General features: G+C 36.2%; 1 protein-coding gene and 1 pseudogene across 4 annotated transcripts in view; one reads left to right on the forward strand and one right to left on the reverse strand.

The window, feature by feature from the left end:
- The window catches only part of Pcca (propionyl-CoA carboxylase subunit alpha), a 357476-nt gene that overhangs the window by 323626 nt on the left and 8947 nt on the right, over positions 1–24903 (reverse strand). For all 4 annotated transcript variants that reach the window (XR_007346664.1, XM_015484128.2, XM_015484127.2 and 1 more), the window contains exons 2-4: positions 18208–18285; positions 13504–13551; positions 13323–13391 (exon numbers count right to left, since the gene is read on the reverse strand). Coding sequence is in view for 3 of the 4 variants with exons in the window: in XM_015484128.2 (XP_015339614.1) it covers positions 13323–13391; positions 13504–13551; positions 18208–18285 (195 nt within the window). In the remaining variant the exon portion in view is untranslated. The remainder of the gene's footprint in view (positions 1–13322; positions 13392–13503; positions 13552–18207; positions 18286–24903) is intronic.
- On the forward strand, positions 3398–3519 carry LOC125616196 (annotated as a pseudogene).

The raw sequence follows: 24903 nt of genomic DNA on the forward strand, positions 1-24903 counted from the left end.
TCTGAGCTGCTACAGCTTCAGGGTGGAAATCTGAACCTGCTTCTGTGACTGACCTGCCATGTGCCCACATCATGGTTATAAGGCCTAGATGGACTAGGCATCCTAAACTTAAACGCCTGTGAGGCAACCACAAAGCTGCTGGTCAGGGAGAAATGGTGGGTTTTTGTTTTGTTTTGGTTGGGGATGGTAGGGGTGAGAGAAAAACCAGGAAAGACAGAGGAAGGGGAAAGACAGGAAGCAAGGGGTGAGGGAAGGATGAAGGAGAGGGAGGAACAGGTAGAGGAATGAACATTTCAAACTTTCATCTAAAAAGAGACTACACACCAAAATTCCAAAACACATTAAGAAATCTAATGCTAAGAAAGCCACCAAAAATTTCACTGGTGAAAAAATAGTTCACGCCAGACAAAACATTACAGATGAAATTATCAGTCTGACAAGGAATTCACAATAAATTAGGTTTTCTTCAAGAACAAAAGTGTATATTGAGATTTTTCTAGGTCTATGGATATATGGTTAAAACGTTGATAGAATTTCTGAAATCTAACCAGTGCTTCTATGATCATTTCCTACTGATGCTACAACAAATTATCACACAGTTGGTGACTTGAAATAACACAAACTTATTATTTTATAATTCTAGACAGAAGTCAGAGAAGAGTCTTATGGCACTAACATCAAGATGTCAGCAGGCTGGTTCCTTCTGGAGGCTGTAAGGGGAGAATCCATCTTCCCCTCTCTTTCAGCTGCCTCCTCACATCCCTCCAACTTCTTGCTGTCTTCATCCTTCCTACTCTACCCTAATCTACCTCCTTCTAATAAGGACCCTGTGATTACATCGGGCTGTCAGAAAATTCAAAATAATTTCTCCATATAAAGATCCCTAACTCGACCACTCCTGCAAAGTCGCTTTGGGGGTAATAGGTAATATTCACAGGCCTCAGAGATGAGGAATTAGACATTTCCAGGAGGCCCTTATTCAGCTGCCATACCTTCCATCCTTGAAGAAATTTTATTAGGATCAAATAGAAAAGATTCACTAGTAAAATAGGCTAAAAAAGACCTCATTAAGGAAGGAACAAGACTAGATTACAAATTATTTTGAATAAGGATTTATTCATGGATTAGAATTTGAAAAGTCAAAGATAAAGTAGTGGTGAAGACAAATTCCTTTATTTTTTGCTTCTGCAAGAGGACTTAGCTACATGAAACCTACATGAAAGGTTAAGTTTGGGTCATGTTAAGTTTGAGGTAGTTTTGATGTATCCAAGTAGAGATGTTGGCAGGGTGTGGACAGAATTAGGAGTGTACATCATGCTAAGTGAAATAAGCCAGTCCCAGAAACCCAAAAAACCAAAAGCCAAATGTTCTCTCTGATATGACAATGCTAAAACGTAAGAGAGGGGAAGGGGAGAATAGAAGTTTATTGGGTTAGACAAAGGGGAATGAAGGGAAGGGAGGAAGGATGGGATTAGGAAAGACAATAGAACTAATTGGATATGACTTTCCTATGTTCATATGTGAACAACCAGTAAAACTCCACATCATGCACAAATGCAAGAAGGGGACCCTAATTAGAATAAGTTATACTCCATGTATGCATAATATGTCAAAATACACTTTACTGTCATGTATACTTAAAAAGAACTTATTATAAAAATATTTTTAAAAAGCAAGAAAGAAAATTAGGAGTCTACAGCTGATCAAAACCACAGAAAAATGGGAAGAATAAAATGTTTCCAGAACAAGGGAAAGAGAGAGTATGCCAGCCTCCCAATGATGCCAGAATCATTTCTACACAGACAACATAGAGAATCACAGAAGCAGAAAGGTAACCAGGAGATTAAGATGTCACTAAAGCCAAGACAAGAGAATGTTGGCAGAAGGGTAACTGACAGTGTCAGACACTGTTGAGAAGTCACATAGGAGAAGACTGAAAAAACCCATTGGATTTAGCCTGAGACAGTTACTGGTAATCTTAATAAAACTCCTTTAGTAGAGTGGTGGCTCAGGACCTCTGTGCATGCTATTCTGCCTGTCTAGCTGAGGATGGACCGACCCCCACCCATTGGTCTCAGGTCATATTTTATCCCTCAGAGAGGATTTACTTCACCACTTTATTAATAAGGAGGCCCCCATGATTCTCCATCAACAACTTGTTTCCCTCATAACACCACAATCTATAACTTTCACATCTTTTCCTATTCTATATCTGTCTCTACCACTGGATGCTGAGTGCCATAAGAGCAGAAATCATATTCTCTACCTCCAGTGCCTAACCTAATACCCAGCCACTAATAAAATCCAGTTTCAAACACCCTTTTAAGGAGAATGGGCATTTTTCCTTATACTTAGTAGGGAAAACAATGTGCTACAACAGAAGGAATACAACTCTAGCTACATGAAGTAGCTCCACCATTTACTAGATAAAAGATTATTGGCACTCTTTTTTATATCTGGAAGCTCCAATTTTCTCAATTTAAAATAGTGACAATACTAATCCCCTTATATAATTATGTGTTTCTACTATGCCACAGATACTCAATAAGGGATAAATATGGTACTATTTAGAATGATCACGACTTCTTCTGCCGCAGTCTGGCTGGGCACACAATCACGAGCCACCACACAGCTTGTAGATTCAAACAGCAACTCTTTATTCCCGAACTCACACCAGCCGTCTACAATCACGTTCTGGGGAAATCCTCGTTCTCTGCCCAAAATCCACATCCACTGGGCTTCTATCTCCCAAAAAATACTGTCTGAATCCCGTGAGAACTCAAGGGGAACTCAGGCAGCAGGATACGCCCTATTCCTAGCAGGAATAATCTTAAACCTGGAACGCCCTAAACTGGAACGCCCTAAACCCAATTATCCTAAACCGGGAACACCCTAATCCGCCCTGGTCCTTGAGCAAGGTCACCTACATTCAATGTCACTGCAACATGGGGTACGCTGGCAAGGAAATTGTCATACCTACTTGGCTAATGGCTCCCAGCATTCTTCCATTAAGAGGTCTTAAAGAGGCTGTAATATATACAAGTTGATTTATGGCCTTGTAAACACTGAAACAATGGAATAAAGTCAAGCTGTATTTTCAAATAGTCATTAAATATATGCTTTTTCAGTAAGATAGTATCTCCAATCATTCTTTAGATTTTTACAGAAGAATATATGTATAATTGGGTACTTTTCCATACCACCAGGTACTAAAAACACTAAAATACATAAGTTCCATTTAAAACTTTCATTTAAATTCACCAGAATTTTTTAAATAAACAAAACCAAAAAGATGTATTCATAAAGTTTCAGTTTTAGTCTTAAAATTTTAGTATATGTACTAAAACTGGAACCATACAGGGGTGGAGTGCAGCTCAATGGTACAGTGCTTGTCTAGTGTGCACAAGGCCCTGGATTTGATCACCAGCAGCACAGAAAAATTAGGTTGGAATAATACAGAGACCAGCATGGCCCCTGTGCAAGGACAACACGCAAATCTGTAAAGCTTTCCATACTTTGAAATGATAAACGTTTGAGGAAATACATATTTTTAACCTAATTCAAACTGTAAGCAATGTATAGATCTATGGAGATATTACACGGTACCCCATTAATATGTACAGTTTTTTTAAGTCAAATTTTTTCTAAACTGAATTTTAGTGTAAGAAAAAGGATAAAGTTCTTATTATTAACAAAAAACGTGGAAGGCCTTGGGACACATCTTTTCATTTTATAAAGCAAATTTTTCACAAGTCACTCTCAGCATATTAAAAAGTTGGGTATGAGGGTCTATGTAGCTCATTGGTGGAGTGCTAGCCTAGCACGCAAGAGGCCCTGATTCAACTCCCAGCACCAAAACAAGAAGTTGGAATGTTTTTATTAAAGCTAAAGTACATGAACATATATACGAATAAAATAACTCACACATGAAGATACTGATATAAATCCCTTTTTCCTGTCCAAATGTAATTTTTGCTTGACTGCTAAATAAAGTCATGGTCCTTTCCTGACTGGAATGACTGGTTTACCTTTCACTCCAGGGGGCTTAAACTATCAGTCTTTTAAGAAGCTTTGCTGGGTTTTGACGATTTAACCTGCTGGGCTCACAGCTCCCAAGGGACGCTCTTGGTTGCAAGTTTTACTTCTGATGTTGCTGACCACTAATACTGACTCCACAGATAATGGATTTCAATAACAACCACCCACAGGTTAACACTTTGAGCATTATCCATAATATTGCTTTAATTAAGTTAATACATGAAGGTCAGTTTGGTAGAAAGTTTTATTAAATTTGGCAGCGCCTACAGTAATAAAAAAAATTGTTCATCTGTATAGCAACTCTATAAATTTGTCTACAGATATAATCTAGTTTGCTCATGAATTTATGCTGCATTTCAATTTATTTTCTAAAAGGAATTCAATTTATTAGTTCCATTTCTCCAAAATATGTACGTTTCTAGCATTTCTAACTGATAGTTTCATGACAGATGGCTCTAACCATGCTGGGCACAGAATGGGTCTACCTGGCACAAAGAGACCACCCACTACAGCAAAGGAGATTTCCACCCCCCACTCCCGATTTTGGAGCATTTTGATGGTGGAAACATTGAAGCTTTGATTTTTCCATAGCTTCATGTGTTAAACATTAATTTCTCTCTGAAATACTAGAATTATTTTCAACTTGAAAAATAAAGGTACATATATTTTATTTCTGAATCCAAATCCTTTATGCAGTAAGAAATAAGCAAAGAGTATTTACAATGAATGCAAAAAAGGACAAAGCAAACAAATTTTTAAATGAGTCCAAAATTAGAGGTTGACTCTAAAGTGATAAAAAAGATACTACACTTTAAAACACAAACCACAACGGACACAATTTTCTACTTTTATATGTATAAGGCAATTTAAGATTGCTTTATTGAAAAGCAAAGAATGATGGCTGAATTCAGCTCACATACACATTGAACTAAACAATAATAGTATTTTTTAAATACACAACCTGACAAGCACTATGGTAGATAATAATGAATCAGCATGGGAGCCATTTAATATACTTCTTGATTAACTCATTGCCTGTCCAGTTTGCACGCAGACATGCTTACATGTCATAATCGTCATAATTCCCATCATCCCCACCGCTAACACTCCAGCGCCTTGATTAGTGCACAACTCCCAGACGAGCCATTGCTAATGCTAAATAATTCTCTTCAGCCTCCTGCTACTATTCTGCAGGATCTCCAATTAAATATAATGTCCCTGATGAGCCATATTAATGTGAACAAATTCCTACCAGTAATCTTATCCTATTCCATTTTACCCAAAATGCAGAGAAAGTAATTTAGCCAAGCTAAAGATAATCAAAACATTTAAAATTGATAGGGCACAGTGTTTCTGCAAAATGTTTTTCCAAAAACAATACTTGCAAAAAAGAAAAGAAAATGTCTAAACATCTTAAATGCTTTCCTCTCCTGATTACACTTAGTGCTTCTCTGAGAAGTCCAGTGTTTCAAATTTGCATAGATACACTGTGTTCTTAATCTAAAAAGGTTATTGAAGGCCAAGTCTTATGAGAACAGCGAGCAATAGTTAAGTTTTAAAGCAAGAACGCCATTTTATAACCGTTTGATTACCTAATTATCAGAACTCTAAGATCCGAAACCACATCAATGAAACCAATTCCTTCCTTCCTGTTAAATGCTATACTATAGTCACCATGCAGAGGTTTTGCCACGGGACTTCATGTTACTGATAAGAAAATGTAATATTGAAGGATGACAATTTATAAATATTTTGCAATGATTAAGAGCCTATAAATTTTGTATTGCAAACTAAACATCTGGAAATATTTCTGACCTAATTAAGACTAACTAGGAAGTATGGATCATGATGGCCACCTTAACATCTTCTTTAACTAGTACAAGCAATTTAAGAATATCACTAAATACACCACACACACACACACACACACACACAAAAGGTCACTAGATATTTTCAGTTAACAACCCCCAAAAGTTTTACAAGCTTGACCCTAGTCATTTACTCATAACTGAGGATCAGTGACAGCATCAGCTACAAATAATGTCCACTAACAAATTTGTGAAATTTTAAAAGGTTGAAAAATGTCCTGAAACCAAAGAAAAAAATAAATAAATGTTTGAGGTTTTTACATTTAAATTGATTTAATCTCTGTGTGCATCTATAATAAATGCAAAGATATGCTAATAAAGACAGATAGATAGATATGTATATATAAAGATATATATATATCAAAAGATATAAAATAAAGATATCCCAACAATCCCATAAAATTTTGATAAGTTTTCCCCTAAGGTCTCTTATACCTTAGCCTACATTAATGTATTCCATTTCCATTTACCTGATCATTACCCTCCAGTTTGTTCAGCTGGAACCAACATACACTAATTACTTAGACATCACGAAGTCCTATTTGTTCTCAGTCCCTCCCCAGACAGCAGGGAAATATTATCAAGGGTAGGCATGAAAAGTGATGATTGCCCTCACCTTACTGTCAATCATCCCAGAGTGCTCACAGGAAACCCCACTCAATCTCATTATGGAATCCTAAGGCTGAGACTCCAGAACACACCAGGAATCACACTTTAAACAGCAGGCTGCCCGCATAAGAAGTGAGTCACAGTGAATACTTCTCTGATTTTAGGTTCTTGTTTCAACATGGTAAATATCAGATATTTCACATTTAAATTCAACATGATTATACACAAAGCGACCAAATATTGATAAGTTCAATTTAGGAGTACAGACAGAAAACATGGTCAAAGGTTAAAGTACAGAATCATTTTTCTCATTTGAAATACTCTGGACACTTTTCACTTAACCTAATGAAATGTCATTTTAAATTAAAAAAAAATTGAAACCCTAATTCTAACAGTTTGTATATGTAATATTTTGCTACTTTTTAATGGAGAAATGTTCTGGTCTTTTTACTTAAAATATGAATGTTATCTAGGTGCACTTTGAAGAGTACAAGTTTAATAAATCTAAATTCTCAAATTCTTTGCTCTCACTACTCATCAAATTAATGTTGTAGTACCTACCTGCACAAGAAACTTCTAGTCATTAAACAGCTCTCATTCCTTATGTTTCTTTTCTTCTATGGAACTACCCAAAATCAGAGGCAAGCAGCCCTAGGATGCCACTCCTCTGCCTTCTGATACAGCCCTTTAGCAATCAAGAAATCTCCCACATTAGCTCTCTGCCTAAAATTCAATAAATTTATTCCATAGATCGGTGTCTCCCTCTTTTCTTTTTTTTGTATTTTTAATTTGTTCCAATTAGTTATACACGATAGTAGAATGCATTTTGACACATTGTGTGTCTCCTCACTCCAACATTTTATGAATGTTCCCACTTTATAATATATTTTAATATGTTATGCTATTCTCCTTGCCAATTTTTCTCAGAATAAACTAAGGGGAAAATACATTCTTGCATATTTAATCTTCTGTCAATTTCCAAAGAAAACTTTTGTTGTATTTATTCAGACTTAAGAAAAGGTACAGGGGCTGGGGTTGTAGCTCAGTGACAAAGCACTTGCCTAGTATGTGTGAGGCACTGGGCTTGATTCTCAGCACCACATAAAAATAAAAAATAAAATAAAGGTATTGTGTCCATCAACAACTAAAAATATTTTTTAAATAAATAAATAAATAATGTGGGGGCTGGGGTTGTGGCTCAAAGCCAGAGTGCTTGCCTACCATGCGTGAGGCACCAGGTTCGATCCTCAGCACCACATAAAAACAAAACAAAGATAATGTGACCATCAGTAAGTTTATCTGCTCATCACACAGTATAATTTCATGCAAAAACTGCTAAAACTATGTAAATTACTTTTATGGGAAAGAATCAGTTATAGTACTTTAAGGAGGTAGAATGGCATCTTTGCTTATAAAAGAACATTTGAAATACTGCTAGATTTTTAAGTTAAAATAATAACACCGTGCTGCCTTCTCCAGACAAATCACAGTGTCTGAACTATTTTTCTTGGTTATACTCTAATTGCTGCTAGGCTTTACATTAACACAAATAAACAGACTTCAACAACCCCCCCTCAAAAAAAAGGATATTGTGTCCACCTATAACTAAAAAATAAATATTTTTTTAAATGTATAGATTAATTCAGTAATAACTAGCATTTAAAATACATGGTCTTCCTATATAAAAGTAGAAGTCTTCATGTATGTTCTAAAAATTGTGTCTTAAGTATGCATTGTTTCCATACTAGTATTAGGGATTGAACTAGAGGCACTTAACTGAGCCATATCCCAAGCCCTTTATTTATTTATTTTCATTTTTTGAGACAGGGTTTCACTAAGTTGCTGTGGGCCTTGCTGAGTTGTTGAGGCTAGCTTTGAACTCACAATCCTCCTGCATCTGCCTTTCAAATCATTGGGATTACAGGCATATGACACTATGGCCAGCCAGTTTTATTTTTTAAAGTTCTATTTCTTATCTCATTTAGATATTTTTTTAGTTTTAAATTATATACATTTTTTTCATATATGAGTTAAAGATAGAGATTTCTTTCTTCCTTCTTTTGGGGATTAAATCCAGGGCTTCGTGCATGCTAAACCAGTGCTCTGCCACTGAGCCACAACCCCAGCCCTTCCTTTACTTAATTTTGAGACAGATTCTTGCTAAATTGTCCATACTGATGGCTGGCTGCAAACTTTCGATCCTCTTGCCTCAGCCACCTGAATAGCTGTGATTCAGCTATTCATGCACCACCACATCATGCACCACCATGTCCAGCTTCGTCCAGCTTCTTTATTATTCTTTAACCAGTTCCCATAAGATTTTTCTGTTTCTAGTGAGTCATTCAGTTAACTGTACAAGTCGGAACTCAGTAATACCTTCTTAATTTTGCCCTGCTGTCCACCATTTTATAGCTCTTGACTAAGTGCTATTACGTCTAAGAATACTGTTAAATAGTAGTGGAGAACTCATGAGTGAGATTGATGATCTCACAGAAGATGCCAGAAAGATCTTGGCCCTTCCACCATGGGAAAACACAGCTAGATAGCTTCATCTGTGTTCCAGGAAGGGGGCCCTCACTGGAAACCAAATCTGCTGTTGCCTGATCTTGACTTCCCAGCCTCCAGAACTGTAAGAAATAAATTTCTACTGGGTATAGGCCACCCAGTCTGTGATGTTCTGTTATAACAACCTGAACAGACAAAGATAATGACCAAGGGGAAAAAAAAAAAGGAAGAAGACTCACATGTCTAAAACCAGGAATGAAAAGGGAGACAATACTACAACTTTATAGAAATAAAAATAATAAGGAAATACTATAAACAACTTTATACCAATAAACTAGATAAATTAGATGGAAATGATGAATTCCTAGAAAGAACCAAACTACAATTACTCTCTAAAGAAAATATGAATAAATCTATAACAAAAGAATTAGTATTTAAGAAAAAACTACATCTTGGAAATATACATCCTAGATGGCTTCACTGGTAAACATTTAAAGAGGAATTAATACCAATTCTTCACAAACTCTTGCCAAAAAAATAGATGAGAAAACTTTCCAACTCATGAGGCCAGGATCATTCTGATACCAAAGATATCACAAAAAAATGGAGGGTCAGGGGAGAAGGAGGAGGAGAAGCAGCAGCAGCAGCAGCAGCAGCAGCAATGGACACCCTCAAAGTCTAAAATATATTTATTCTCCAAACAAATATATTTACCATCCAAACAAAAGAAAGAAAGGAAAAAAAAAAAAAGCTGCCAACCCCTCATCTACTGAATGACCCAGAAATTCCTTCCTAGGTGTTTTAGTTTTGTTTTTGTTTGCAGGGCTGGGACTCAAACCCAGGGCCTCATAGATGCTAGGCAAGTGCTCTACCACTGAGTTACAAGTCCCAGCCCCCTCTCCTAGTATTTAACCAAGAAAAATAAAAGTCTATTTTCACAAAAAGATTTGTACATTTATAGAAATTCTGTTCATAGAAACTAAAAATTCGGAATTCCAAATATTTTCTCTGATTTAAGGATACTGATTCATAATGGGGTTGGGGAGTGGGGCAAGGGAGGATTACATGAACTCCAGATAGGGCAGAGGGGAGGGGAGGAGAAGGAATGGGGCATGGGAGTAGGAAAGATGGTGGAATGAGATGGATATCACTACCCAAAGTACATGTATAAAGACACAAATGCTGTGACTTTACTTTGTATACAACTAGATATGAAAAATTGTGCTCTATGTATGTAATATGAATTGTAATGCATTCTGCTGTCATGTATAACAAATTAAAATTTAAAAAATAAATTTAAAAAAAGACACTAAAAATTCAGTTGGGATGGGATAACTCTGGGAGCTCATTCTAAAATCATATGGAAGAACAAAGAGCCAAGAATCCTAAAGACAATTTTGAAGAATCCACTGAAGGGAGGGTCTGACAGAAGAACTACACAATCATTTTCAAGATGACTTTTCCATTAAACATCAATTTCTGCAACTGGCTTTACCTGTTTGTATGATGTATTACTTGAGTAGTAGCTTAACATTTTTCCCTGGTTAACTAAAAATTAGTTGCTTTAACAAAAAATTAATAACTTTCACAGTCAAGTTTTGTAGTATTTCCCTACTACAATAAATAATTACATTTCAATTTATGAAGTCAACATATAAAGTATGTAACTTTTTAACTCCAAGTTACATTTATTTTTTTTATTGTTAGTTGTTCAAAACATTACATAGTTCTTGATATATCATATTTCACACTTTGATTCAAGTGGGTTATGAACTCCCATTTTTACCCCGTATACAGATTGCAGAATCACATCAGTTACACATCCATTGATTTACATATTGCCATACTAGTGTCTGTTGTGTTCTGCTGCCTTTCCTATCCTCTACTATCCCCGCTCCCCTCCCCTCCCCTCCCCTCTTCTCTCTCTACCCCCTCTACTGTCATTCATTTCTCCCTCTTGTATTATTTTTCCCTTTCCCCTCACTTCCTCTTGTATGTACTTTTGTATAACCCTGAGGGTCTCCTTCCACTTCCATGCAATTTCCCTTCTCTCTCCCTTTCCCTCCCACCTCTCATCCCTGTTTAATGTTAATCTTCTTCTCATGCTCTTCGTCCCTACTCTGTTCTTAGACTCTCCTTATATCAAAGAAGACATTTGGCATTTGTTTTTTAGGGATTGGCTAGCTTCACTTAGCATAATCTGCTCTAATGCCATCCATTTCCCTGCAAATTCTATGATTTTGTCATTTTTTAATGCAGAGTAATACTCCATTGTGTATAAATGCCACATTTTTTTTATCCATTCGTCTATTGAAGGGCATCTAGGTTGGTTCCATAAATTCCCACTTCTTAATGACAAACATCCTAACGATAACATTTGAACAGCATGGCTTGTTCATATTACTGATCTTGTAAAGCTGATTAGATATGATGGAAACCTCCGTGATCAAGTGTTGAAGAAGGAAAAATATTATTAAAGAAATTCACCTTTTCTGCCTTCTTGCCACTGAAGCAGAAACCAAATGCCTTTCTCTGATTTGACCATACTGTTGAGTTTTGACGGAGAATGCAGTACTTCTACTATGGAGCCTGGGAAATCATATTCTAAATCATATATTATAATTCTTGATGTATCTACTATTAGTTTCAGCCTCAAATTTCTTTAAAATAGAAAATTCCCACATCTGCTTTGGGAAAGGCATGCATAAGAAAGATAAAAAAACTTACAGTAACTCTTTTGAAACTAGCTTTTACAGAATCTGAAAAATAATTTGTCTAAATCAGAATGTAAGAATTTGTCTAAAGCTAGAAATGTAAGAATGGGAAAGTTGGCAATGCTATTTGGGACAACACTTTGCAGAAGATGCTACAGATTACAGATTATTCTACAGCACCAACACTGAAATGTAAGTGTGAAAGAAAAAAAAAAATGTCAATGATTTTTAACTATCCATATAATAGTCACTTCCAAGAGAACATAGCATAGAGAATTAACTACATTTTAATATGGAAAAGTAATAAACAAAAGGTCCCTGTTAGTCTTGAAATAAAATAGTGCCTACAATTCAAACATTTTTTTCTCTCAATTTATCCATAGATGAAAATATCCCATAAGCTAATACACTGATAATAAACATAAGAAGAGAAATATGAATTTTAAATCTATTACTAGCTTGATGTTGACTTTAACAAAATTTTTCCCTATAGGAATTTGCTGTTAATAAATACCTTAATTTACCAATCAAGAAACAGATTAATAAAAGTAACAGTTTTCTCATTATTTGATGAATATCTGAGGAACGTAAATTACCATTAAAGCCATCATAGTTTAAACGATTTTTTGCAAAGAAGCCACAATCAAATGTTAAAAAAAAAAAGAATATCAAACAATACATATGCAAAATGTTCCATTACTTTTCATTAAAAGATAGATATTTTAAATGCAGGTGCCAAATAAATTATATACTTAGCATTTATTTTCGGTAAATTAGTTTGTAGTTATTTCCATTTTATTTCTTAAAAAGGAGAAGAATTACAATAAGACAAAAATCAACAACATAATTCTGGATAAAACAAAAATTTAAAGATCACAAAACTTGAAAACTGTATTAAATTACTATATTATAAAAGCTAACATTAACAAAAGGTCTGGTTATCAAAAGCACACTTTTGAAAAATAGCAACTCACATTAAAGTACAACTACTTATATTTCATTCCATAAAGTTCCAATAATTTACATTCTTTTCCCATGGGATTTTTTTTCTATTCATTCATAGTTCATTACAGCTAAAAAATGCCTGCTGTGTTAAAAATGCCAGATAAAATTATATATCATTCATTGCTTTATGCTATACCTTCTTTTGTTCATGTCCAATTAGCATCAGCCTATCTCTCATTTATCAACTTTCAGCTGAACACATCAGCCATTTAGGAAAGGTTAAACAACCACAGCATTCCCTTAGTGACACTGGAGTTATGCTGGGGAAACGTGCTTTCATAAGGGAGCATTGTGTAAACAGTTCATTAATCTTCCATCTAACTTTCTCATGCTTTGCTTAAATCTACTTGCTGACCAGCAATAGCTTTGCAATTTTTTAGTCTATTCTTGGTTTTTAAGCTTTAAAAACAAAGAATTAGGACACATAGAGATGACATTATGACACTTCCATTTTACTTAATATAACAGTGAACAATTGAGTTTTAAAATATGCATTTTTGAGGCCAAGAAAAAATAGAATAGCTTTCATTTTTGTTGTATGTAACTCAAAATTAAGTTCAGATTTAAACTAAAATATACTTACAGAACTAGCATCAACATCACTGTGGATGGCAACCGTCTTAATGCCCATCTTCTTACAAGTTTTAATAACCTATTTAAAATACATGAATGTTATCTAATTTATAGTAATTCATATTTAAAGGGATTTAACAATAATAAATTTCATTGAGTAAAATGGAAAAGAGAATTCAAATTCTACTCACCCTACATGCAATTTCTCCTCTATTAGCAATAAGTATTTTATCAAAAGTCTGAAAAAGAAGGAAAAAAAGGTAAAATTGTTTGAGACCAGAAAACATCAAGTTTTTTCCATAATCAACAATGGACATTATTCTAGGAAACATTGACTTTCTAGGATAATATGTGCACTTAAAACCAAGAAATAACTAAAATCATCTGACCTTAATTACTTTGTTATAGCATGACTTGACTAGGTTACTTTATTTTTAAGTGGAAATAAACTTTCTTAACAAAAGTAAATCTTCAAATGATACTTTAAAAAACTAAAAAACTTTTAACTCAAAAATGCTTAAAATTTCTATTTTAAATTTTATTTTATAAAGTCTGGGAAGTCCTAAGCATCCTGAGTTGTTTTGTGCTTATATCCAAAGATGCCCAGACCAACTAGGTCATACCATTTGAATTCAGTGTTAAGTCTGAATAATCATCACATTTTGAAGCAGCTAAAATCAAATGATAAGAAAAATGCTTCTGGTGTGTATCTGGAGACCTAAGTCTCAAGCCCAGCTTTGCTACTGATGACCTTGGCTTAAGCAATTTCTTAACTTCCATATACATAAACTGATAGTACACTAATGAATAAGTATCCCATAAGGCTTTCTTCCAACTCTAAAATTGTGCTGACTAATCTCTTTTTTAGAAAACACACAATTGGCAAGGAATATAGCTCAATGGTAGAGCACTTGCCTACCATGAGCAAGGCCTGGATTCCATCCCCAATCCTTAACATAGAGAAAAAAAACGGAAGGAAGGAAGGAAGAAGGGAAGAAAACACACAATTAGGAGTAATATGGATGCAATGCACATATGTACACAATTATTCATGGGTCAGTGAAATGTTTTAAGTTTAGTAGAGAGAACCATAAAAATGTTTTATATTTCTAAAAGAAGAGTTAAAGTTCTACGTGATCTTCTAAAATATTACTCTTCTATAACTTAAAGCACCATGTTAACCCACAGGGAAAGTCTGGAATCTCAGAATGGAAAAGGCTTTCAAACTCTTGGTCTGACCTTCACCTCATACATGGTTCATTTCACCAACCTGAGACTAGCTGCTGTTGTAAACTAGCAAGCTCTCGATGTGACAGAACCCGGAACCATAGAGACCCTTAAAATAACCTGCTTTCACCTCAGGCCTGAGACTTCTGTAAAACTTCCTATCCAAACGGTCACAGTAAATCCCTGTTAAACAGGAGGCACAGTCCTAGAAAACAATGCTTACACTTCCTCGAACCGCATTTAAAACTGTGAAATTTTATGAAGCATTAAACAACTACATCTGATAAGAGCACTGCAGACAGCATTCCTGTAAATTTCACGTTAAGCACATTTGAATTCTGAGGCATTAAAGCAAATATGTATGACCAATTACAAGGATTAAGGAAGAATCCCATTCTGCTTTCTGTTCAGAAGGCAGAACTAGTGGTTAGGAGTCAGTCGGAGCCAAATTATCCAGGCTGAAAAACCCCAGAACTCCCACGTGTTCTTCTTGAATGTTCTTCCGTGGGCAAGTTATCTACTTCTTGTCCCTCATTTGATATACCAATGAGGATAAGAGTATCTGCCATAAGAGGTCATGAGAATTATACGAATTAACACCCAGAAAGTACCCAGGACAGTGCCTAGCACATAATATATACTCAACAAGTATTAGCTACAGGTATTGTTATTCTACTGCACGGAACCACATGCCAGACTGTTAGGAATCTAGGAGTATGCCCCTGACTAATCAGGAAAAATTGTATCAAAGCAAATATTTGGCTGGGCATGGAGGTACACATTTGTAATCCCAGCAACTCAGGAGGCTGAAACAGAAAGATCACAGTTCAAGGCCAGCCTGTGAGACTTAGCAAGTAACTTAGCAAGACCCTGTCTCAAAATAAAAAATAAAAAGAACTGGGTAAGTAGTAAAGTGCCACTGAGTTCAATTCCCAGTAACAAAAATATGTGTTTGCACCTGACACATCATCTCTACTCAAGGCTATTAATATATTACCAATTAGTGTACAAACTCAAACACATATTAATCTTCTCTACATAAAAATTTTCTTTTAAATAAATCAAGAAACATATGGTTCAGAATTTTAAAAGCACTCCAGTTTCCTGCTCTTACTAGTCTCCTGTATATTCTTCCAGATAGACCACGCATATCCAAGGACATACATGCCGATCAAGTTAAATCAACTTTAAAACTCCCCCTCCGCGTCAGTTACAAGTAAATATCAACTATGCTTGATGACTTCAGTGGACAATATGACACAATCACAACAAATCATGTTAAGTGCTACACTGAAGCTGTGCCCAGGATGCTGGGTACAGAGAAGGGAGAGCATGGGCAGGATGTGTGAAGAAAGTGACACCGAAGGAAGAGGACGACAACAAATAACTACAAGGCATTTTTCTACAGCTCAAAACACAACATGTATGGGGAACTGTCCAGATAAACCTGGGGGACAAAAAGGCAGATGATGGACAAAAATTCCACTTAAAAGCCAGGGCTTCATTCTACATGTGGAGTTACATGAAGACACCCCAAAGACATTCTGAGAAAAAAGAAAATGAAAACCACAAATATAAACCAGAAGTTTAAATCCCTAAAGACAGAGGGGCTTCTGGGTATAGGAAGAGATGCAGGGGAACCCACAGCAGCTGCTCTTCACAGTACAAATGATGCAGTCTGTGGTGCAAAGTCTCCTGAGATTTCTTGAGATCTTTTTCATGCAGTGTCTCTGTACCCACCCGCACTTCTTTTTCTTCCTTCCCTGTACTTAGATCCTCATTGCTGGGGTCTAAATGCACAGCTGGCACTTCATCCAGAAATCTGGAGAAGGACTGAGCTGGCCTGCTCCATTGGGTACTTGGGGAAGGAGTGACAGCAGAACTCCAGACCCCGAGTCACTTGCTGAATACTTCTGAGAAAGGCCACAGCGCAATGGGCAAGCCCATCAGCTCTGGGAAAGAGAGGCTTGAGAATGCACCAGTTTTCGATTCCTATCAAGGGGTTTGGAGCCTCAGAATTCAAATGTGCAAAACTGAATTGTTAAGGGTAATATTAAGCAGCAACATTTAGGCCGTGTGCTTTCTATAAAGCAGCCACTGTGGCAAACCCTTCTGTGAATTATTTCACTTATCAGATAATGGTTATTTATTCTCTTTATATTGTATGAAAAAAAGTAATTCATTAATCTAGAAGATAAAAAAAAAAAAGTCTATGAAGTCAGTTTTGATAATATCCCCATTTTACAAATGGGAAAACTATAGGCAGACAGGGAGTGGCTGGAGGAGGTGGTCCACTGTGTGCACAAACATATGTACACATGAACTCCAAAGCAAATTGTCTGTGGTAAAGTTTTTAAATCAAACTATAGATTTCATAACAGCAAAATTTCACTCATAGCTAATCTATGAAAACCTGTACTGTCCACATGAACTAGAGATCTTTAAATGTTGCCAAACTGAGATGTTCCAGAAAAGTACAAAAAGATTCACTAGATTTAGAAGATTTCATTCAAAAACAAAATCTAAAGTGTTTTTTTAGTTTACTGGGGGGGGGGAGCGTTAATTGGGATTGAATCTAGGGATTCTTTAACACTGAGCTACATCTCCAGCCCTTTTTATTTTTTGAGACAGGGTCTTGCTAAGTTGCCAAGTCTGGCCTCAAACTTGCCATCCTCCTGCCTCAGCCTGGGATCAAGTTGCTGGGATCACAGGCGTGCATACCCAGTTCATTAATTCTTTTTATATTGGTTATATGTGGAGATAACATTTTAGGTGTTAAATAAATATATTAAAATTAATTTTACCTATTTATTTTCATAATATAGCAAACAGAAAATTTGAATTTATATTTTTCCTGCCATTGTACCTCAAATTCTATTTCTTTTTTGTCAGTTTTGTGGCATTGGGGATTGAACCCGGGACCTTGTGCATACAACCCAAGGCAAACACTCTACCACTGAGCTACACACCACACTCCACCCCACCCCTGCATTATATTTCTATTGAATGGCAAAAATGTAGACTCCTCTTCTTTCAAATCTTCAGATTCAAAAGAATCTGCAAAGTAGTTCTGTGCAGTTCAGTAATGTGGTACTCTTAATTAATCATTCACAGCAGTTACAATTCAATGACATTTACCTTGAAAAATCTCTTCTTGACCAAAATTTTCTGCCCTCTTTGAAGACTACATCACGACTAAAACATGTTTTATTTCCCATCACCACTTCTAATCTCTTTCTCTCTCCTATTACAAGGCTCAAACATTGTCATATACCAAGATTTTAGTTGGAATTACCCTGTCCCAAAATTTTCAATATGCCTAATTGCCCTCAATCCAAAGGAGTCATAAATATTAATAATTGAAACAAAAACTTCAATAATTTGAACAAAATCTTGCAAGTGCCCAGTCTTTAACAAAGAATGATATCTACTTATTCTCCTAAAAACAAAGGAAATATATTACCAATGTATTCAAGTTTTGGTATAGATTCAAAGACAAAATTAAAGGACTCAGGCTGTGGCCCACAATGAAAAGAAGAACACAGATTGAGAATCTGTAAAACTTATGATGATAAAGCAATAAATAATTGTACAGTATTAATAAAGTTTAATCTGCCCCACTGAACATAGAAAAACTTAGCTGTTAACATTATTTTTTAAATACTTACTTTTTCATTAGGATCATATCCCACTGAACTGAGACAACGGGACACTAGTAAGCACCGTTCTGAATAGTGTGGAGCATGCTATTGAAAAAAGAAAGAAAATGAAATAAATTAGATGCTTAAATGGGTTTTGAAATATTTCTTTCAGAGTACTTCTTTCAGTTTGCTTCTAGCTACAATGTTTTATCAGCCACTATATGTAATTATTAGCAGTACACCATAATTATAGAAGGGAAATTGTAACTACAGAATCATCCCCTTTACACAAATGAAACCAAAGGCATCAAAATTTAAGCATGGTGCTGTACATGTGTAAGCCCAGTGACTCAGGAGGTTGAGGCAGGAGGATAACAAGTTTGAGGCCAGTCTCAGCAACTTAGTGAGGCCCTAAACAACTCAGTGAGACTCTGTCTCAAAATAAAAAACAGGGGCTGGGGATATAGCTCCGTTGGTAGAATGCTTGCCTTGCATACACAAGGCCCTGGATTCAATCCCCAACACCACAAAAAAATAAAATAAAATATAATAAATAAAAAACAAAAAGGGCTGGAGATGCGGCTTAGTGGTAAAACACCTCTGTGGTCAATCCCTAGTATTAAAAAAAAAAAAAAAAAAAACCTCCAAAGAAGTATATAAGCCAATGAACTAAGCAAATCTGAAGAAAGGTCTTTCCAAACATGGACTCACAGAGCAAGGTGAGAAATGTCACATACCATAAAGAACTTTACAAAATACCAGTCTTGGCTTCAAGGAGCTTCACGTTCATCAGTGACCAGAAAGTAATAAAATGTTTTTAATATGCCAATGTCTTCAGCATGACTTCTTATTTTGTTTTTTCTTACACAAAAGTGATTTTATTGATAAAAATATAAAAGTAATACTAATAATCAGGTTTACTTCTAATTTATTGTTTGCGGAGAAAGCATATCTTAACGCTTTCAGCCTTAAAAAATGACTAATAAAAATTGTAATCAAGGACTGGGGGCAGTGGCACATGCCTGTGATCCCAGGGGCTTGGGAGGCTGAGGCAGGAGGATCACCAGTTCAAAGCCAGCCTCACCAAAAGTGAGGCACTAAGCAACTCAGTGAGACCCTGTCTCTAAGTAAAATACAAAATGTGGCTCAGTGATCGAGTGCACCTGAGTTCAATCCCCTGTACCCCCAAAAAAAAATTGTAATCAAGGTTTAAAAAAATTGATTAGCCAGTAATCACTTTGAAAGCCAGACCCCAAAATGAAAAAAAAAAAAAGCCAGGCATGTTGGTGCATGTCTGTAATCTCAGCTACTCAGAAGGCTGAGGCAGGACAATCTCAAGTTTTAGGCCAGCCTGGCCAACTTAGCAAGACTCTGTCTCAAAATAAAGAGGACCAGATGTGTAGCTCAGTGGCAGAGCACTTGCTTAGCATGAGCTGGGTTCAATCCCTGCTATTGGAAATTTAAAAAAAAAAAAATCAGGAAAAGCCAACAAGTATTACCTCTTACAACTTTCTACAAGGGAAATCACTCAAATAAGAAACAAAATGTTCTTATAGTAACATTTTTAAATGAACTCCAAAGATATATACAATTATTTTTAAAGAATATTAAGACTCAAGTTGTACAATATAATCTCTTCTTTTTTTCTTTTCATTTTATTTTTCATTTTTTGCAAAATATAATCTCTATACAAAAGTAAAGGTAATAGACATGAAAGATACAGTGCATAAAATAAAGCCTTTACACTACCAAGTAAAAAGGAATAATAATGAACTTAGAATGGGAAGAAAATTAACTGTTCATTGTTAATTGGTTCCTATTAAAGACCAAGATTGTCTCATATATTCCTTCAAGCATGCCCATGAGTTAAATGAGTGTTATCCCCAATTTCATGAGGAAATTGAATCCCAAACATTTCAATTTTTCAAAGATCACAGGGATGGGCTTTAATGGTTACAAGATTTAACGTGATTTGTTAAAAGCTTCTGGAAGTATTTTCTCTTACATGATAATAAAAATAATGGCACCTCCCACACTGACATTAAGGTCTACTGGAAGATATGGAGTTTTATAAAATTGACCATCAAAAGGGCCTCACCACTCTCTGTATTTTCAACTAAAAATTCAATCTTCTGCCCACTACAGAATAGGCATAATTTAGAAACTTGACTGTTACAGCAAACTTAATAACATAAAGATAACAGTCTTTCCCCCCCAAAAAAATTATGTGTTTATAGCCTCAACCAATGCCAAAAACAAACCCTAGGAATAATGAGAAGCAAAAACTACCTGGGAATTTTTCAACACTTGTGCTGCTATAAAGCAGCACTAGGAAAGTTTCACAAGTTAATAACTCGCCAGCTTTCTATCAGTTTTGTAAAATGGGACAGCAAGAGTTTTGCACTCTCACTAATTCACCCTAATATTGTAGCCACAAAATGGTCTATTCAGTAACATGTCAACATATTCTTTTACAAAAAGCAAACTCATGTGTGTTTAATCACTAACAAAGGGTATAACTGATTCCTGATGGCAGAAACCAAATGTGAGTCTTCAAGAGAGAAAATACAATCTGGACATTTTCAGTATTCTAATTCTCTTTGGAAAATGAAAATAAACAGTGATGCCTTTGCTTGGGTGAAGGAACAACCAGGAAAGCAGATCGCCATGTGAGAAAGAACTCCAGAGAGGAATCACACTCACCAGGTTCAACCTCACTACCCCTGTGACTTGAGCAAGCAACCCACTTGGAACTCTCTGCTCTCTGCTAAGTAAAAGCTCAAATGGCTTTTCTCCAAGGTCCCTTATGGACTTAAACCACTTTTATTCAAAAACCAAGACCTTAGCACACCTGTACAAGAGCACTGGAGGACTTACTGGGGGCCAAGATAATTGTAACACTGATCTCACTGCTGAACTATTCGGAAATATGAAAGAAAAAAAATGCAGAAATAGAGCTAATATCATTAATTTTGATAAGTATGAATTTCACATTCAGTTTCCAGATAACTTGCAGAAGAAACACCTCAGGTTGTATAGGCTCTTTAGTTCATGAAGAATGAACTAAATTAAATTAAACCTTGGCCACAGAAGAGTTTCTAACCCAAAACAATTCAGAATTTTTAAGTAACCAAATTCTGAGGAATATTTGGATCAGCTGAATCTAAATATATTTACTTATAGAAAAGTGTCAATAATATAAAACTAGACTGAAAAGTTTCTATACCACACAGTTCTTAAAATGCAATCAAATCTATTCCAAGTCATACCTGGCCAAAACACAGAAGGCGATGTACCAGTATCCCTAATTGAGCAAAAATGTTTTTGGAATCTTTTTATTATTATTTGAAAATATTTGATTCTGAAGATCTAATACACAACACATTTTGCTGCCATTATCAAAAAAGGAAGTATATAGCCCATGTACACGTGAATTTGCAATTATGTGGCCCAAAGTTTTAAAAGGAATGGATGCTTCTGATTAGCAAGAGTTTGAGCCCTCACCAGAGTCAGAACTACGTAGAGTCAGCCCCATAAACGCTCTTTCTTTTGTTTACTCCAGGCTGATCTTAATGGAAGATTAAAAAGGAGAATCGATACAAGTTTGAGGCCAGCCTCAGCAACTTAGCAAGACCCTAAATAAATAAATAAATAAATAGCTGTCTAGGGATGTAGCTGGGAGGTAGAAAGCCCATGGGTTCAATCTCCAGTGAAAGGGAAGGAGAAGAAAAAGATGATGGGTCAAAAATTAGATAATTCTGGTAAAACCAGAACATAAAATTTTATTTTTAAAATGCAAGGAACAAGTTAGTAAAAATCTGTTGATCTGGACCTCTACACAGAATTTTAAACATTTGTTGTTTTTGTTAAGTATGTAAGAAACTGGTTACAAGCCCAGTCCAAAATTCATTTAATTTCTAGCAACAAAGTTCTGAGAAAAAAACTTAAATCAACTCTATTTATAACAACCTGTAAGCCTGTCATAGAGGAGAAATGCCAAGGTGTGGAAACTGTTCTCCCAAAAACATACTGCCAAGGATTCCTGCCTTGGACAACTTCCTGTATTTTCCACACTTAGTAGAGAAAGGCCTGCTAACATGATGGCAATGAAAGTGGCAAGACCCCCATCTCAAGACCTGGGCTGACTCAGTTCCACAGCTTCATAGCTGAGGGACAAGCAGCAAATCACTCCTCTGGGCCCCAGCCTCCACCTGTTTCACAAGAAAGGTTGTTAAGAGGATCAAATGAGTTTTTTTACAAACAAAGTGGGGGAGGGTAGTGTAGGAAGGTAAGATATACACAAAAACCAAACAGGAGTAGTCAGCCTTCCCCTTCTTTCTTAAAATTATATCACAGCCATTGGTGAGTTACCATTAGCAGAAAGGAGTCATCAAGAACTCTGGCCTAGGACTGGGTGGTGGCTCAGTGGTAGAATGCTCGCCTAGCATGTGTGAGGCACTGGGTTCTATCCTCAGCACCACATAGAAATGAAATAAAGATATTGTGTATCCACCTACAACTAAAAAATTAAAATTAAAAAAAAAAACAACTCTGGCCTAGACTCAAATTCTAATCTAAATTAGAATCTTGATTCTAGCACTTCTTAGGTATACAGGAAAATTCACCCATTTGCAAATGGGGATAGTAATAGCACTTACCTAGGTCATAATGCCATTATGAGGACTAAATAAGAATGTATAAAATGCCTAGCACAGGTGCATGTGTGTTATAGTCATCATTCAATAACTGTTAACCAAAAGATGAGAGAAATGGTACAATTTTTAGACAAAATGGATCCATGTCTTCTAGTCACTGCAAGCAGGGAAACAAACATTCTTTGATATGATAAAACAGCATCTGGGCCCAGGATGTCCCACATTCAACACATGGCCATATCACAGGCAAAACTGGTAAATCCACTTGCAGTTATCTTAAAGAACAATTGAAGCATTAGTTCTGCCAAAACCCAAACTACTATAGCTCTTGACATAGCCACAGTGGCCTTCAGGTGAATGATACTAAAATAATTCTATGGACACGTCAATTCCAAGAAGGAACCTGTCCTCAAAACTGCAAGTTAATGGAGCCATAAGATGACCTTACCAAGGTGACCACAAGCTAACACTGCAGCTCTAAACTTCCAGGTGAAGGAAGGTCCTGGCTTCCATGCTCAGAACCATCGGTTGAATATTGATTTCAGCATTTTAACAGACCAAAGGGACCTTCTAAGGTAATGCCCTCTAAAGACACAGGAGGGAGTGAGGTTGTCACTACAGTATAGTTTGTCTTTTAAACAGACGTCTTCACTGGCTGCCAAAGCCATAGGGAACACCACCTTCAGGACAGTCAAATCCCAAGACTGTCCAGGCTCTGTCTCCCAGCCTGGCCACTCCTCCTAGCAGACACTGTGGCTGCCCATGCAGACCCCTCACACAGTAGTATGGCATCTCCCTGCTGCTGTGCTGAGGACAAATGGCTCACACTGCTCCCTAAGACCATTTTCCTCTACTACATAGGAGTTCTCCATCAAGACTGAAAACCCTCTCCCAGCCTACAGCAAAGAACTAGCACAGGGTTCAAAAGGTCAGTGCCTTCACTCCAAGGTGGAACCAACTCCAGAGCCCAATCTGTGCTCTAGAACTGCAATTTGGCAGTCACTGGCCACTTGTGGCTCCTAAGCACTTGAAATGGGACTAATTCCAAATAGTCCAAATTCAAATGGGCTATAAGAGTAAATGCCACACCAGATTTTGTAGGTGTTAAATGAAAACCACAGGTTAGCCAGACATGGTTGTGCATACCTGTAATCCAAGCAATTCAGGAGGCTGAGGCAGGAGGACCTCAAGTTCCAGGCCAGTCTCATCAACTTAGCAAGGTCCTAATCAACTCTGTCTCAAAAAAAAAAAAAAAAAAAGGCTGGGGTTGTGACTCAGTGGCAGAGCGCTCCCCTTACACGTGGGAAGTGCTAGGTTCGATCCTCAGCACCACATAAAAATAAATAAATTAAATAAAGGTTTTGTGTCCATCTACAACTAAAAAAACATTTTTAAAAAAATGGGGCCCAGGGATGTTGCTCAGTGGTTAAGCCCCCTTGGAGTCAATCTCCAATACCAAAAAGAAGAAAAGAAAAAACTCAGAGGCCATTGTTCTGGACTAAGTTCTTACACCAGGCCCCATGGCGCAGACTAAAAGAGACACTCATGCCAAAGGTTTGCACTCAACTAAGCTGTTTATCCGATCTTTACAGAGATCAGCATTAGAGAGAGAACAGTTGAGTTTCACAAATAGGCCAGTTTTAATTGACATGATAAGTCTCTGGAATTAATCCTTTCTCAAAAAAAAAAAAAAGGACCTGAAGTAATCTGATGTTAACTGATTAGTCATTTTCCATTGTTCTTTCTCCCTATCTATGCCTTACAACTTTGAAATGACCAATTTCTTTTTCATTCCTGCTTGTTCTTTCTCCACCCCTTTTCTTTCTCTAAAACCAACTTCCTCTCCTCAGTTCCTTCAAACACTTTTTTTTAATTTTATGGCATGAAGTGTTGCCCAGTTCTAGAATGGAAAATAAAACCAATTAAAATCTTTATTTTTTATTTTATTTATTTATGTATTTATTTATTATTCTTATTTATTTGGGGTGGGGTGTTGGGGATTTAACCCAGGGGCACTTTACCACTAACCTACATCCCAACCCTTTTTATGTTTTTATATATATATATA

Source organism: Marmota marmota, unplaced genomic scaffold (genome assembly GCF_001458135.2).
Source record: "Marmota marmota marmota unplaced genomic scaffold, marMar, whole genome shotgun sequence".
Taxonomy (NCBI): Eukaryota; Metazoa; Chordata; class Mammalia; order Rodentia; family Sciuridae; genus Marmota; species Marmota marmota.